The following is a 16999-nucleotide window of genomic DNA, read 5'->3' as shown; positions in this document are numbered from 1 at the left end:
TTAAAAACATGTATAAATTCAATGGATTAATAAAAGTTGCAATTTTTCACGTCTACGGAGAAAAATTCACGAATTCCCCGGCGAGTTGCCACCCTGATATAGAACCTGGAACCTCATGATTGCAAGGAAATAGTATTACCACTACCTTACCAGGGAGGGACATTATATTTAAGTTCATTTTATGCACAGATAGGCTAATTGGAACTGAACCTACAGTTTAAAGTGGGATCCGAACCACTACATGCTTCCACAGGAGGCATATTACAGAGTAACAATTATGGAACATAACTTTCATGAACGCAAGTAGGATTTTTGAAGGAAATGTGAAGAAGCACATACCACTGTCTGACCATTGTTCCTTAAACCAGCTACAGAATGTGCTGAATCAGTACCATGGTTCTGTATCTCATATTGTGCAAATCTATCATCTCTCTCGTAATCAAAGCTTTCAGCATCCTCAGATTTCTGGAAAACCTTCTTAACACGATTGTGCCTGTTCCTTTTTAGGTGAACATCTCCACGGCGGCTCATTGTGTACACCCATGCTTCCAGAAAAGATAGGCAAGTCCTGATGTCACCATCATGGTTGGGTCTGGTTCGTCTTCTTCAAGGTAACACCCTATAAATAAAAGCTTTATGAATTATGTATAATGTTCATATGTAACTGAATTATTTAATTATACCAATTTCTTAACATCTTTCACAGGCTCTATAATTACCCTGCATATAAAGTAACACATTTTAAATTACCTCATACAATAGAGAAATAAACAATCCAATTGTCATAGAAAGAGAGCATTCACAACTCAATAAAATCAACAATTGAAAGTCGTTGAACAGTGTTCCTATTGAAAATCTTGAATGGTCTGAAATTGCACACGTACACGATCAAAGAAAAAACGGACAAGTTCACATTTTACCAAAACATGCAGTATGTACGGAACGAAAAGAATTAAATACACTAGCTATTAGCCATAACAAAGATAATAATTTTATTTCCAAAGGAAGATGTAGAGCACATCAGAAACTCAAAAGATAGTAACTGTATCTTTAGTCAAAATGAAAATAAATGTCTGATGAAAGGAGCGTGTGTTCTCCTGAAACGTCACAAAGAAAAACTGTTTTCTTATGCTTGTAATAACCGTAAACTACAAGAAAATAACTCAAAAGATGTGTGATGTTCATGATTTTCTCGGTACTATAGTAAAAATACGAGGTTTGTTCAAAAAGTATCAGACATTCAATTTTTTTGGTGTAAACAAATGTAGTTAGGGAGGCGTGGTTTGATGCACATATGTACGTGATCCTAATGTGCATTTTTTTTTTTTCAGTTTGCAGAAGCAGTCAGTTGCCGGCACCTACATCATGATAACGCACCTGCCCTTTCTTCACATTTGATACAGACTTTCCTGGCAAAACACAGCACACCTGTGCTTCGTCAGGCTCCCTACTTTCCCAACATGGCTCTGTGTGATTTCTGGCTTTTCCCCAAGCTCAAAATGCCCCTGAAAGGAACCACATTTCAGTCCAGAGAAGACATCATGCAAAATGAGACTGACCAGCTGCATGCAATCCCAAAAGAGGCATTCCAGCGCCGCTTCCAACAGTGGGAGAACCATTCGGAGAAGTGTGTGGCAGCCTAAGAGGACTACTTTCAAGGAGATTAATGTAAGACTGTGGTATCTGAATACACAATTTTTTTATTAATAAAAGTTGGATATTTTTTGAACAAACCTCGTATAATCTGAGGCACCAGAAAAACAATGTAAACACAATGACAAAATAATTTGATGAAATCTAATTTCCACAAATATATAGTTGTTTTTTTTTTTAATTATGTTTATCTCAACTCCAATTTAAGATCAACACAAAATATTATGACAAAATTCTCTCGGGCAATTAACCAGGTGAGTCACCTGGTCGATAGTCTGAGTGTATCTTTTCATCATTCGTCGCCAGGAAAGCTTCAAGACCTACAACAAAATATTATGGTTTATGTTTGGTTGTCGAATATATTTGATTATCACATTACTCACTGCTGTAGAAATATACATCATTCTTTGTTGTATAAGTGCATTAAATAAATATAGACAAGAATGTTCCACTGCTCCTTCTTTCCTTTCTCGCAAGTCAAAAATGTGTGTTACACTTTCTCCATCATTTTCTCTTCACCAAAGAATAGAAATAAATAGCATTCTGTACCGCAATGCTTCTTTTCGATAATCGATTTCAATAGCATATGCTCTGATTGGTCACAAAGGGGTTTCATCAGAAATGTTCCTATTTATAAATTCTTGGATGGTAACCATGAATGTGAGGAGTAGCATGATGTGTACTCCAATGTAACTTCCTTTAAACATGGGATTCAAGGAGTTGTTCTTGATTCACTTGATATGTACACATAGCTTAACAGACACAGTATTGTTGAAGAACAGCTTGTTCACTTGACACAAAGTTGAAAGCATTTTTGCTAGTCTCATCAAGGTTCGGAAGTTGCTATTATCAGATGAACATTAAAAGTAAATGACAACGAGGATAAGAACAGGGTGGCCTCTCTAGAGCCATGATAAAATTCAAGTATAATTCTCGGTTTTCAAGGCGAACTTTCCAAAATTTCAAGGGTACTTGCAGATGTTTTTTTCGGTTTCAACCTTATGTATTACCGCCTCTCACCCAACCCCAAATATATTAACACTATAAAGGATCTGTGTGATTCCAAACACAAGTCACAAATGTTATGGAATATACTAATCTACAAAAATTCTTAAGTGTATAATAATTTCAAACTCATAATTATCTAATCAACTTCAAGATATCTTACAATGACCATTCATCTCTCTAATATATTGTTCTGCAAAGGATACTAGCAAAGTAAATGGATTGAATGAGATTTGGATTAATAAAAGTTGGTTTTTCACGTCTACAGAGAAATATTCATGCAGAATTCCTGGAATTCCCAGTGAAATAACATTAAACCCACACAAGAGAGATAAGAGACTGGGAGTGGAGGAACGACATTTGTTGCAGATATGTGTAATTGTATTGTCACACCACAGCGCTGTTTAAAATGTATAAATGTCATGCATGTACACAATGTAAATAACAAAATGAACCAATCTGAAAATAATTATTGTTTTTAATTGCAATAAGGTTTAAACGTTTGTGAAAGTATGTAATTTTCATATTTCACCAACAAAAATTACTAGTACTTCACAGACACATGAAGTCAAACTTTGCTCCATTTTAAAGCATCACAAATTTAACACATTTTCGTTAATACTTGCATGCATTCATGACATCATACTCAATTTTTACTCTTGTTAGTAGACAACTCAAAGTGCTTCATAACTCTACGAAGTCAGTTCATTGTGAATATTTTAATCCCCAATCACTTTTAGAACCTTACATTTGATGTATAAAATGCCATACACATAACGCTGGAAAGCCTCTAATACATTTTTCCAGAAACACGAGAGTATCTCTGAAAATGTAATTAATGTTAAAGTAAAAACAGTCTTTTCAATTTCATGCTTTACATCCACAAATGAGGATGCCAATAATATTTCCCAAGAGATTTTTTCACTGGATTTTAGTTTTGATAGTATATTTTATTAACTGCCAGTACCCAAGTGAAATAAAGGTATCCACATTCATTGACAATTAAATAATTTTTGTTTTGATGACTCTATTGACTTCTTTTACATTTCTTTCTAATTTATTATTAGCACTTAGTTAATTTTACCCTCTCGGGTGCAGAAGTACTACTGTCGGATTAAAAAACTTTCATACATACTTGAGTTTGGACTCCAATTAAAAATTAACCAGTAGACCTACAAAAAAAAAAAAACAAGTTACATCAAAATTTAGCTTATTCAATTCTGCGTTACGCTATGGTAACCAATTTTTTTAGTATATTTTTTATCGTCGTGAGAACAAAAAAAAAAAGCATCTCACACAGTGATGTCCGCTGAATCGTAAATGGGGGGCTGTCACTGCAAGTCAGCGCATGCAGTGTTGCTACATTCCATGAACATCTTTGCTCCGTTGAATAAAAATCTGCATAAAATTGATTTCACAATGTGAATTGACAATGGTAATGGATTTTAAAAACATATGCAAAGAGCTTCAAAACAAGAACAATATTGTATTTGTAGGACTACCCAATACTAAGAAAAAGTTGTTCCACAAAATTGATAAGAACGTTTTCTTTACAAATTTTAGAAATCTGAAAATTAAGAATTGTGTTTAAAACCTTTCTGGCTGCACAGTACTAAAATGTCATCATGATCAAGGGTGCCGACTTTCCAAAATTTCTGTGGGTGCATATCAATGGCGGTTAGATCTGTAATTATCAAGTATTGTATACTTTAAACAACTTACATGCACAATGATTGCAAGAGGCAATGATATTATCAACACGTTACTAAAAGAAAATACGCGTACCACATTCATACAAATTAAAATGAAAAAACTGCATAAATGCAAATAATTTTAATTGTATTGCAGAATGAACTATGCAAGGATTTTGTTGTGAACAGAAACTACAAAATGACTAACTTTATGTACCAAATAATAATAATAATGATCATGACATGTTAACTTTCAATATAAAACACATTCCTTCTTACGTCATTTGCACTTATGAATTTGTTTGCAATTTTGGTAATGTCAATATTTTTAGTCATTTCTTTATGAACATGCAAAATTGCCAAATCATTCAATATTATTTGGGTCATTGTTGACTGCAAAAACGTTTTCAATCGTCTAAGTGCTGAAAATGACCGCTCAGAGGTACGTATAAGAAGTAACAGGTATAGTTAAAATCACCCGTACAAACTTCACAAATTCTGTGATTATTTCACGCATGGGACCACTGTTTTCTCTACTTGAAATATTTGTAATGTCTGACAAGTTGGCCACTTTTTCTTTGTTCGTTCTGCACACATCTAGAAACATGTCCCTGTCCAATGTTAGCTTGTCTTTATGAAAGTCTGCCCCATCTCAATGTTTTAATTGCTTATTATTTTTTGATAATGTCAAGTGAGAAATATTTATTTTATTTTGTTTTTATCAAACTAAAAATCTTGTGGGTGTGGTGCACCCACAAAATTATTTAACTGGGTGCTCGAGCCCCGGAGCACCCATGTAGTCGGCGCGCATGATCATGATCAGGCAACCTGATTTTATTTATAGAATTTCAAAGGGAGCCGTCCTTTGCAAAGCTAAAAAAAGGCACTTTTTTGTTCTCACGACGATAAAAAAAAATTGGTTAGCATAGATTAATGCAGAATTGAACAAGCTAAATTTGGATGTAACTCGTTTTTATGTAGGTCTACTGGTTAATTTTTGATTGGAGTCCAAACTTGAATATCTATAATTTTTAATCCAACAGTAAGTTGGGCTTCTAGTATGTCCAGCAAAGCTTGAACAGGAGTCGCAGAGTGGTCTGGTTGGAAGGCTGTCCGACTGACATTTTGAAGAAATTCATATTTAATTAATATGTTTAAGCACAAACTAACTCCTGTTACACTGTAGCACACAAACACCCATTATCCTTGTGCTTTTTTCTCTCCTTAGAAGACCCTGTATAGACACAAACACTAAGTAACAAAAAAGAATAAATTTGTTTCATAAAAAATTATGAAAATATAATCTTAAAACATACATATTCATCCACTAAGCTTCTTGAGCTACTCCAAGCATTTTGTAACATGTCCTAAAGGCATATGGGGTGATAAGAGCTTCATACATTCACTATCAAAGCCATTTGTGTAGGTGACGTGATCACCATCATGCTCCAGCCACCTTTACCTCTCCACCACAAAATGCTCAATTATTAGAGGCTGGGTTAACCCCAGACACACTCCATGCAGAGATATTGCTGGAAAAATTCCCACACGAGATCATCCACCCTGGAAATTGGCCGCTGTTAATCTATGTGGCAGTTAGAAACCCTACCAACTAAACCATATATGCTTGTGAAACAAAATTGCCTATACACTACACTGATGGGCAATGCCAGAAACAAAAAAACAGGTATTAGTTCCATTAGGTAATAATGCATGATAATTAGCACTTAAATCAAAATGTAAAAAATGTGTTACCAACTTACCACACAGGCCATTTAACAAATCTGTGGGAAAAGCACATTCAATCCACATGTTCTCTGATGCTTAGACCTCGATAAATTTTCAACAGTCCATACTGCTTCCATTTGGATCCAAAACCTGTTAAAATAATTTATAACAATTAACATAACAATATAACCATAAACCACAATTTACATCTTTATGCTATTTCCAATTTAATACTATTGCAACAATTATATGCAAAAAAAAGAGGGGGAAAGTTTAAAGTAAATTTATTTTCATTCTCACGCATTCAACTAATTGTTGACCTATGCTCTATGTTCCACATACTGTGAACATTAGGTTTCGATTTTTTTAAACTACAAATACATGTAAGGTAATTTTCATAAATTCCTAACCAGTCGGTAACGCGTCTGACTACCATGCTCAAGGTCCCGGGTTCGATCCCCGGCCGGTTCAAATCCGGGAACTTTTCTAAGGTTGGAAGCGGCCCCGGCGCCCACCCAGCGTCGAATAACATGGGTACCTGGGGGAAACCCTGGGGGGTAAAGGCGGTCAGGGGCGTGATGCTGATCACATCACCCCCACTCACGACCGGATCAAGAAAGTGTGGGGCGTTACCCCCACACCCCCTATACGCCTTCATGGCGTGGTGCTATGCACAGGGGAGCACTTTACCTTTTTTTTACCTTTTTTCCTAACCATTAAGGGATCTTTCAGACTGAAGTGCCAAGTGGCTAGGCTTTCTAACCCTCCCGGTCATCTGGACAAACTTTGTTATTGCCCAGAATGATGAGTTACAATTAGTATATTTTTTATTGCAATCTTTTTATTTTCTTTTGGTATTAATTTGTCAAGCAAAGAAATTTGTTATCTACACAAAAGCTGAAGAAAATAAAAAAAAAAGTGCATTGTTGTATCAACATCTTGAGACTTCTTTATTTTCCTCCATGCAATTCTGCTTCATTAGAGAGTATGTTACAGTGGTATTAGGGGTTTTTTAGTATTCATGTTGTTGTCGGGCATAGGCAGAGTTCTGGAGGGGCCAGGGGGGGCCTGGCTCCCCCAACTTAAAAAAGACTAGAAAAATAACACATGATTAAGTCCAGTCAGGGCCGGATTAACCTATGGGCAACTGGGGCAATTGCCCCGGGAAGCTGTGAAGGGCCTCCACAAAAAAAAATATTTTAACCAGCTGGCTATGCTTGTGAAAAATTACATATATGGTTATCTCCAAAAGAAAGGTTTCTGACCTTTTTACCAAATTGTGGTCACACTGGGTCTGCTATTGCTAATGCGTTATTGGAGTTTATAGACCATCATAAGATTGATATACGTGACTGTTGTGGCCAATCATATGATATAATGCTGCGAATATGTGTGGAAAGTATAAAAGGATGCAAGCTCTCGTCAAGGAAAAAATAAACTAGCAGAGCTAGTACCATGTTGTGCCCACTCTTTGAAGCTGGGTAGGGAAAGCATTGGCTAATGCATGTTCTGCAGCTGTTCATTTCTTCGATTTTGTACAACGGCTTTATGTGTTCTTCACAGCATCACCTCACCGTTATCAAACATTGGTGGATAAGTTAAGACAACCAGAAGGGAAATACTATGTTCCCAAGAGTTTAAGTGAGACTCGGTGTGCATGTAGAGCAGATGCCACAAAAGCTGTAGTCCAAGGTTACGAAAAATTTAAGGAAGCTCTTGTCGAAATAGGCAATGACAAAGAAGAGAAGGATATTGTAAGAAGTGAAGCGAATGGGCTCTCACGGCAGATGTCGTCCCTGGAAATCGCATTGTTAGCCGTCTTCTGGAATGACATTTTAGAGAGATTTGATGCTACGAGCAAAACACTCCAGGATCCAAGGCTAGTTCTTCAGTCTGCCATTGACATTTTGAGATCTTTAAAGAAGTTCGTAGAATCAAAAAGGAACTCATTTTCTGAATATGAGGAGATAACCAGAAGAAGAAGTGGCACAGAAGAGTACAATAAGGAACACTCACGTCAGCGGGTGAGAAACGTCTGACTGAATCCTCTTGACTACGAAAATGAACCTCAAATCCACCTCTCGCCTAGTGAACATTTCAGAGTGGAAAGTTTTCTACCAGTGATTGATCAAATCACCTCATCACTCGCAGACAGGATTTTCCCCTACGAAACTGTCGCAAAGAGGTTCAGTATTCTAAATGAACTTGCAGTGGCAACTCCATCACAAATTACATCTGCAGCTCGCGAGCATCTACGAGGAGGATCTGGAACCCTCGCTAGAGAATGAGCTGATACAGTTTACACATCTAGTAAGCAGTAGCAATGTCAAACATCAGGAAGACATCCCAATGGAACTGTCTATGTATAATATTGTATGTAAGGACCCGTTCCGCAGTACATTTCCCAATGTCGAAATTCTCTTTAGAATGTATTTGGTCTTAATGGTAACAAACTGCAGCGGAGAAAGATCTTTCTCAAAAATGAAATTAGTGAAAAACAGGCTTCGTGTTGACATGGGACAGGATCGCTTATCCCATCTTTGTTTATTAAACATTGAACATGAAGTTCTTCGTGAATTGGACTTTGATGATATAATAGATGAATTCTCGGCGAAAAAGGCAAGAAAAGCGGGTCTACTATAAGTGTTAAGCCTTTGGGAATTTTCTTGAAGAAAGTATAGTTACTACAATTTCCACAATGAACCTGTCAGTAATTGTCCAGTAGATGGACCGTGCATATGTAGTGACATATTTACTCTTAATTGTAAATAATATAATTTATAATAAATTATGTACGTAAGTACAGTCTACTGCTCAGTTCTCTGTTTCCGTCTGAACCCCCTTAGTATTTACTATATAGCCTATTGTAGTTACGGTGTTCACTCTTCAAAATATACTGTAGACATTTAGACGCAGAATTTTACTGCTGCTAGCGCTACAATTTTCGTCCTGTAATTTTATTTTACTGCTCTATTCTCCCTGCAAACATATGACTACTGATTCTAAAATCAGGTCTACCATTTCAACTGCTGAAAATTGGTGGCTAACATATTGAGCTAATCAAGTTCGTAGTAAAAAATAATAATTGATTGATTTGTTGTTTTAAGTCCACTTTATGCACAGTAAGGCTAATCAGGATGGGGCCTACAGTTTAAAGTGGGATCCGAACCACTTGTGCCTCCACCGGGTATTGAACCCGGGACCTAAAAAAATAATAATAATAATAAAAATGGGGGGCCCCCACAAAACATTTTGCCCAGGGGCCTCCACAAACCTTGACACGGCCCCGAGTTCAGTTACTACATTTTTGTTATGAAACTATATCACAAATCTTTACATTTGGCATGATGGCATGTGCAGTAATTGTGCCGCAATAGCGGGTCTTAGACGATTTGATTAATGTGTACAATTTGAAGAAAGAAAAACGTAAAATGACTTTGTGTTGAGTCAACAGTTACTGCAACTTTTTTAAAGTAATACGAGTATTGTATCAATAAAAAAAATAATGAAATCCAAATGCAATAATCGTACGGTTTGCTTGTTTTAAAACTGACAACCAATATACTAATTAATATTTGTTTACTTAACCGAGGAAATATAACATTTTCAAATCTGAAAGACCTAGAACTCGGTGTTTTTAAGTTGTTGTTTTTTAATTTCTGGGGGAAGGTCTCCGGACCCCTTATGAGCTAGGGGATATTCAACAACCCTCAGGTACATCATATGCTTCTCCCAGAGACTGGCCCCCCCAAAGCAAAAGCTCAAACTCCACCCATGTTGTTGGGGTCAATATGGAGAAAGTATTATTTACTTTAACTTGTTTTCACAAATAAATGTTGGTTGCTAGGTTGTTTTGATCAAGTTGATTCAATTTTGTATTTACAATAGCAAGATCACAAACAAGAGAACAGCTGATGAATAGATTCTCTCGGGCTATCGACCAGGTGAGTTGTGGAAAATATTACATGCTTTCGAGAACTAACGTCACTCTCATCTTCAGGGTTGAAGTGCAGTTCTGAGCGACAACCTGGTGTATACGTATATGTTCGTGGAGGGGGGATCCCGGTGAAGATGGTGGACCAATCAGGTGGCATTTCTACTGCGTGCACGCTTCTGGTTAACTAACGTTAACCAAGCTGGGTCTAGTTCGAGGCCCGTGTCATGATTAAGATTATTTTTTCTTCATGAATAGCTATTGCTTCCTTGATGATGCGGTCCCAGTAGTTTGAAGTTTTGGCTATGATTTCTGTATTGCTGAAATCTGGTCTGTGTCCCTCATTTATTGAATGCTCTGCTAGACCCGACTTTTCAGGATGGAAATACTTGATGTTGCTTTGGTGTTCTATTGTCCTACCTGTCTGCCCAATGTATGCTTTCCTGCATTTGCAGAGAACAGCTGATATTAAGGACATTAGTCTTCCAGAACATTTTAATCCAATAGGTTCGAAGGCTGTACTCCCGGAATTTTATTCTTTACAGTTGGCAAGGCTACTTGGAAACACACCTTCAGAAATAAATGCAACTTTTCACACCAAAATGGCATGCTGTGCATGTTGCTTATGTGCCATTCGGACTGCACTGTTTACTCAAAGGTATGCACTGTGTTGAATCAGTCTGTTTGTTCTGCATGTGCAGTGAATGCTTTCTTACACAGGGTGTCTACAAATTTGTAAAAACAGAATTCCCTAACTTATTATCCAGGTATTCCAGACGAAGTCAATAGGGCAATTTCTGTATTTACACATGTGTGTATGAAGGTTACTATATTTTAACTAAACACCACACTTAGAATCCAACTTTTATAATATTCACTTCACATGCTAACCCTTAAATGCCCAGGTGGTACAAATATGTACCAAATACGTATGGTCAACAATGCCTGCCTGCCTGGTACATATCTGTACCAACACCATCTTCAAGTTAACTGCATCACAGATACTGTTCGGATTGTCACATGGGCCTTGAGGTATGTAATAAGGAATTAGTGAAGTAAAATTTTATTCTGGTTATATTGGGGGCAGAGGGGGATACTTACTTTTGGTTATACAGAAGGTGTGCTGTATTAATTTGAAAAACACTTCTTTCTCCGAAAATAACACTAACAATTGCCTAACTTTTGCAGCATAATGCGAACACGTGTATAATGTTGGTACCATTTTTAACCATCATGTTGCAGCAATGCCTGTTGGGATGGCAAAATTCAAAACTTCACAAAAAAAAGAAGTTTTTTTAAAAAAATTTCTTCCTCAACTTAATTTTTCCCCTCTTCCAGCACCTCCACCACCATAGACTTATAGCCCAATTTGTATACTGAACGTACAGCTGCACCAACCTCTCCCTGTCCTGTTTTAGGGGCAGGGGAAGTGACAAGATGCTTGGTAACTCTGAACTAGCCTGCCTTTGTTGGTGTGCAGTACAACCCTAGATTCATGGTTGTGTTGGGAGGAACCAGGTAATGTTGACATCTACAGTGTTTCAAAATCAATAGTTCCTGTTGCAGCAGCACTAGCAAGGACGATTCAACACAGGTATGCCAGTGACCCGGGTTCAAGTCCTGGTCGAGCCTGCATTTTTTGTTGAAAATTTTACATGCTAAAAACCAACATGCATTACTGTACTTCTTTTTAACTTTGGCACTTTCCATCCTAAAATTTGTTATTCTTATTTGGTTGTACAGGTGTCGTTATCACTTCTTAAAATATTGATCAGGTTGCAGCATATAGTTTTGCTCAAGATAGCTACCAGCACTTGCAATGTAACTTTTCATGAACAATATCATCCTTAGATACCAGTAGCTCGAAATCAACCATATTGCGATTCCTTATCTAGACCAAATACAATTTAGTTCAGTAACCTTCTTCTGCACATTGCAGTAAGCCATGGCAAAAAGTAAATTTCCAGTAGTTTTTTAGTGTCTTCCTTAAAAGGGGTAAGGGGCTTGTAAATACAGGGGGGCTCCATACATTCATGATCTTGTGAAGTGTGGAGGTGATCAGCATCATGGTCATGCTAACTTTACTTTCTAGTACCCATTTTATTAGAGGCCAGGGGGTGAAATCTTGGGGAGATGGGGGGGATTTCCCACCACCAACAATATTGGTTTAAAAAATCTCCCCCACCAAAAATTTCCGGGAGGGAGAGAGCTTTTGTTGTAACAACAGAAGATAAGCAATTAGTTTTGATTTGAAACATACTTTACTAAGGACAATATCGAAAATACACACAGTTGTGATAGCTCTCAGTGTGAATGCTTTCTGTGTCCTCAAGAGATCATTGACAGATCTACACCAATAACAATATACTCACAATAAAAGTAAAACAAAAATGCACCATATATAAAATATAGACAAATATAGGGTGCGTTCCGAAAGTCTTACGAAACGAACGAGAGTAACTCGCCTCATGACCCTGGTGAAACCAGTTATTTTTCAGACTTATGGGATGCTCTAGACGAAAGTGCAGGCACAGTGTTTTGTTTATAGAAATTTTCCGCATGGTCTTCTGGCAGAAATAAACTCTGCTCCGAACACTGTTACTCTATTTAATCACATTGTAAGAAGAGTTAAGGCATACTCATCTTGCGCATGATGCTTCATATCGCTCTCTGTTAAAATTATAATACATTTTCCGAACTAGTGCAGTTTGTAGCCATCATGTGTGCACGTTGCCTTGCAAGCAGCAGATGATTCTCACCGTACAAACCAGCCTCCTGGTCCATGCGTTTGGTGAATTCTGTACTTTCACAAGATGCACGGAATGAGACTTTTGGGACAGCATAATGAATCTCACAAAACTCATGGAAGCACTTATGAGACAGCCTGTTAGCATAACACGTTAAACTCGTGTGATTTTCGGAACAGGCCCATAGTACAAGAATTAAACAAATTAATTCCTTTTTATGTTTTTAATAACCTATAAATGTACATTTAACTCCCCCACTAGTCTTCAATCATTTTGCACCCTGCAGTGTCATTTGCTCCACTGACTGGACCACCACAGCACCAGTTTAGTTAAGTACTTTTATTTTTTTATATATATGAAGATCAGAACAATGCAAACAGTCAAGAACTTGTGGGCATTAAAAAAAGAGAAGAAAAATCAACATTCAAGATTTCATTCTTTACGTTGGCCTGTGTAATTGGAGCATTTTCACAGGAAATGTCAGTTGTTTACTATATAACATCACTCTAGTCATATCGAGAAATTTTAATTAACAGCACTAATTTGAACAATTCATTTATCTGTAACAGCGAAATGAGAACAATGGAGCAGACAAGAAAGCAAGAGAAAGTACCGTCTGTTGCCTTCACTAAAGGTACCATCTCAGCATTCACATCAAGTGACTGCAGAAAGCTCTGAAGAATCTTCGGCTGTGGGACTTGAACTTACAACTTAACTTCAAGTATCAACCTGTTTCTACCTGGATGACATCATTATGCATCTCCAGCGCCCTTTCTTTTCGAAACAAGTCATTGCATGGTTAAGTGTAGTATCACATTCTGTTTACACAAAATCACACACACAACAAGTTGAAACTCTACTTTCAATTATTCTATATCAGTTCCACTCCAAACACTAATAAATTTGAAAGATTTCAAGTAAAAATAAATACATTTATCAACAAAATTACAACACACTTGAGAAAAACAGAATGTAACAAATTCCATAGTCACTTAATGTCCACAATTTAGTTTCCAGACATAAAAAAGTTCACCTGAGCATCAGAAAACTTGTGACATTGTTGATTTTTTTGTCATTACATGATAACAGATCATTTTTCTTGTGAAAATAACGCTTCAAAAACCTTGTGCCTACAAGCTTGTACAACCTATATTTTTTAGCCATGGTTTCATGTGAAAAAGAGTGCTTTGTAACACTTTCAAGTGCATTATTACTTTCCCAAAGCTTTAAACTTACTTCCACAATCAGAGTGTTTTAGAAGTATTCATAACGCTTCTATAAAACTTGTGAAAATCATTACACAATAGGAACTGTTACACCAAAATGGGAAATTCGTCCAGCCATGCATAATCCAAGCAATTGGTTGCAACTTATAAATCTACCAGAGTAAAGTTACTCTGGTTCACTAATAGTAAAGTAAAAGTACAACTATCCCTTGTGCATTGCCCAAGGTTCTACCAGTCCTTGAAAAGAAAACTGTCAACCCTCCGTTAGGCATGTGGGGTATCAGTGTCCCCAATCGATACTCATTGCAAGATTGCAACACTGTGAACTATACTGAATATGGGTGCTTTTGCATAGCTGAATGTTCTGCATTTAGCTTTGGTCCAAGCTCAGCTGAATTGTTCTGTTGCACTTCTAAGCCACGTAACATTATAAAGTTCATGTCAGTCGCATGCTTGGGGGGAATAAATACATAATAAGAAAAATTTCAGTGAGAAAGACAGAGCACACAGCAGATGTAGATGTTATACGTAAGTGAGTTAGTGAGGAAGGGTTAGGAGTAGGTATGTGTTAGTGATGAAAGTGAATAAAATAGCGACCACGTGACAGAAAGTGAGCATAGCACGTTTCTGTAGTTAATTATTTAGGGCCGTGGGGGACGACCATCACCCAAACAAGAGCCTAACATTAACATTAACTTTAAGTCATTCAGAAAGTGCAGCAGAAAATTTCAGCTGATCTTGAAAGAAAGAGAAAGAAAAAATATGTTCAACATGCACGTGCACTATGTGTCATGATATTTTGTTTGAGTTGGGCTTTGAGTCCGATTTATGCACAAGGTTGGGACTGGACCTACAGTTTAAAGTGGGATCCAAAGCACTGTGGAATGTTCCTCCACCAGGTATCAAACCGGGTCCCCTTGATTACAAGGTGACGACTGTACCATTACGCCATCAGGGAGGCCCACAAGTCACAATGTATTTCATGTCTTAAAGATAGTTCATGGACTGGGGGACAGGTGTACCCCCACACACCTATGCTTGTTACAGAAAATGACATGCCTAATACAGGGCTAAGTGGGGTGTTTTTACTGGAGCCCTGGGGTTAACATCCACACGCTCCTTCGAGCACTGGGTTCACATTTTCCACCTCGGCCACAATGGAGGTGATTTGAGCAGCACTATCCTCTGAACCCTTTTAACACTCCATGCACCCATTATTTAGAGGCCTGCTGAGCTTCAGAGCCATTTTATATAGGTACAAGGTCACAAATGTTCCCACCTGAGGTCTACCACCCAGGGGACTGAACCTGAGATCACTGCATGGCAGTCAGAAAACTGTATACTGACCAGACCATCACTACTCTCAGTTCACTTATATATTGCTATGTAATATTTTTCTTCATCACCTAAAGGTAATCAATTCACTTGATCTTCACAATTTAGTTATGGGACATCAAAATATTTTTTCTTTTTGTACCCTTGACCCTCTGTACCCCCTCGAGAAAGTGAATATTTTGAATGGTTTATGAAGATTTTGTTGTTTCTGAACATTTTCAGTTATTTTTAGCTCGCGGAAATGATATTGTGTTGTAAAGTACATCTGTTACCTTAGCATGTTACCTTACAGCGAAGCAGACCAACCCAAAGGCATCACCCAAGTGACTACAGCACCCAACAAGACATTCCACAACAGCAGCAATAATTTTTTGTCATTAGGTTAGGGACTGATTGTTATTTTCGACATGTTTTTTCGCTATTTAAGTGTGCATACAAACTGGTTTTACTAATAAAAAGCAGCGAAAGTACTCCAAAATGGCAGCTTTTGTTGTTTCTGAATATTGTTATTTTTAGCTTGTGGAAATGTTAGTGTTGTAAAGTAGCTACATCAGAAAAAAACAAAAATGAGAAGTTTTTTTACTTATGGATGCCATCCTTTGGGATCAAATATCTCCACTATTTGTACAAAGAAAATTATTTCTTTGTGTGTGTGTGTGTTTTTGCAGCAGTGCTTAATATCCCTGTAATTCATGTTGTGATCGTTATCATTATAGAGAAGGAAAATCATCAACATAATAATTTACACACCCAAAGCAGTTTACTTCTTCACATGTGACAGTCATAAAATTGCCATACTGCAGAGTTTGCCAATTGCCATCTTACGATTGCACTCGCTCTAGATCTATCTGAAATTTTTTCCTTCATGTTTATATAGTATTTTGCATAGTATGAGAGTAATCTTTAAATAAAGCATTATCAAAACAATGAGAAGAACATGGCGTATAAATTTTGTAAATAGTGATGTTCAAGTACATGTGATATTACTGAAATGGTAAAAGCTTAATTACAGAATAGTTACTTACTTTATCACATGTAATCTAAAAACGTTCGGTTTAGTGGTAAAATACTCGCACTGGTTTCTATATTGGCAAATATGCTCCCGTCATGGTAGTAAAATTCTCCAAGTGTTAGTAAAATGTTTATGTATCAAGTGGAAACTCAAATTATATTAACAGAATTAATTCAAATTATTAACACTACCACTTCTACTAATAATTATAATACTACTAGAGCTTATAGAGAAATGTAGATTAACATTAAAAAGTACAAAGGCACTAAAGTTGGCAACATGAAATGCCAGTTCAATTGTTTTAAAACGAGATGACCCACTAATAACTACATATTAACTGGCAGCAAATCATGAATGAAAAACTTACAGAACAAAGAAGAATGGTAGTGTCGTAACTACTCACTATGTCATAGCAGCTACGCAAGTGTGCATACAACTCACTCCGGGCAGGCATCAGCAGGTAAACAAAAACAGGACCTCTCATCTCGATGTAAACACAAGAATGTTGATTATTTTCCATCACTCTAGCACATTTTATCTTGATTTCAAGTTTTTATAAGCCACTATCTGCCTCAGGTTCTCACAGAATACAGATTTGCATCGTTACAACACAATAAATTTTCTAAACAAATAATAATCAAGTTCCTTCCCTACCTCTCCGAGATCAC

At 37.0% G+C, this 16999-nt stretch overlaps 1 protein-coding gene across 7 annotated transcripts in view; it reads right to left on the bottom strand.

The window, feature by feature from the left end:
* Window positions 1–16999, bottom strand: part of cic (Putative transcription factor capicua) — a 99657-nt gene extending 82658 nt beyond the window's left edge. For 4 of the 7 annotated variants that reach the window (XM_083124927.1, XM_083124921.1, XM_083124926.1 and 1 more), the window contains exons 1-3: window positions 16735–16999; window positions 6113–6227; window positions 340–619 (exon numbers count right to left, since the gene is read on the bottom strand). In XM_083124927.1, the coding sequence (XP_082981053.1) occupies window positions 340–531 (192 nt within the window). In that variant the 5' untranslated portion in view covers window positions 532–619; window positions 6113–6227; window positions 16735–16999. Of the gene's footprint in view, window positions 1–339; window positions 620–6112; window positions 6228–16344; window positions 16380–16698 lie in introns of those variants that run through there. The other 3 variants (XM_083124922.1, XM_083124923.1, XM_083124924.1) reach the window with 3 other exon arrangements.

Source organism: Lepisma saccharinum, chromosome 7 (genome assembly GCF_977018435.1).
Source record: "Lepisma saccharinum chromosome 7, izLepSacc3.1, whole genome shotgun sequence".
In the NCBI taxonomy this organism is placed as follows: domain Eukaryota; kingdom Metazoa; phylum Arthropoda; class Insecta; order Zygentoma; family Lepismatidae; genus Lepisma; species Lepisma saccharinum.
Note: the sequence above shows the minus strand (reverse complement) of the source record. Positions and strands in the feature narration are given on the sequence as shown.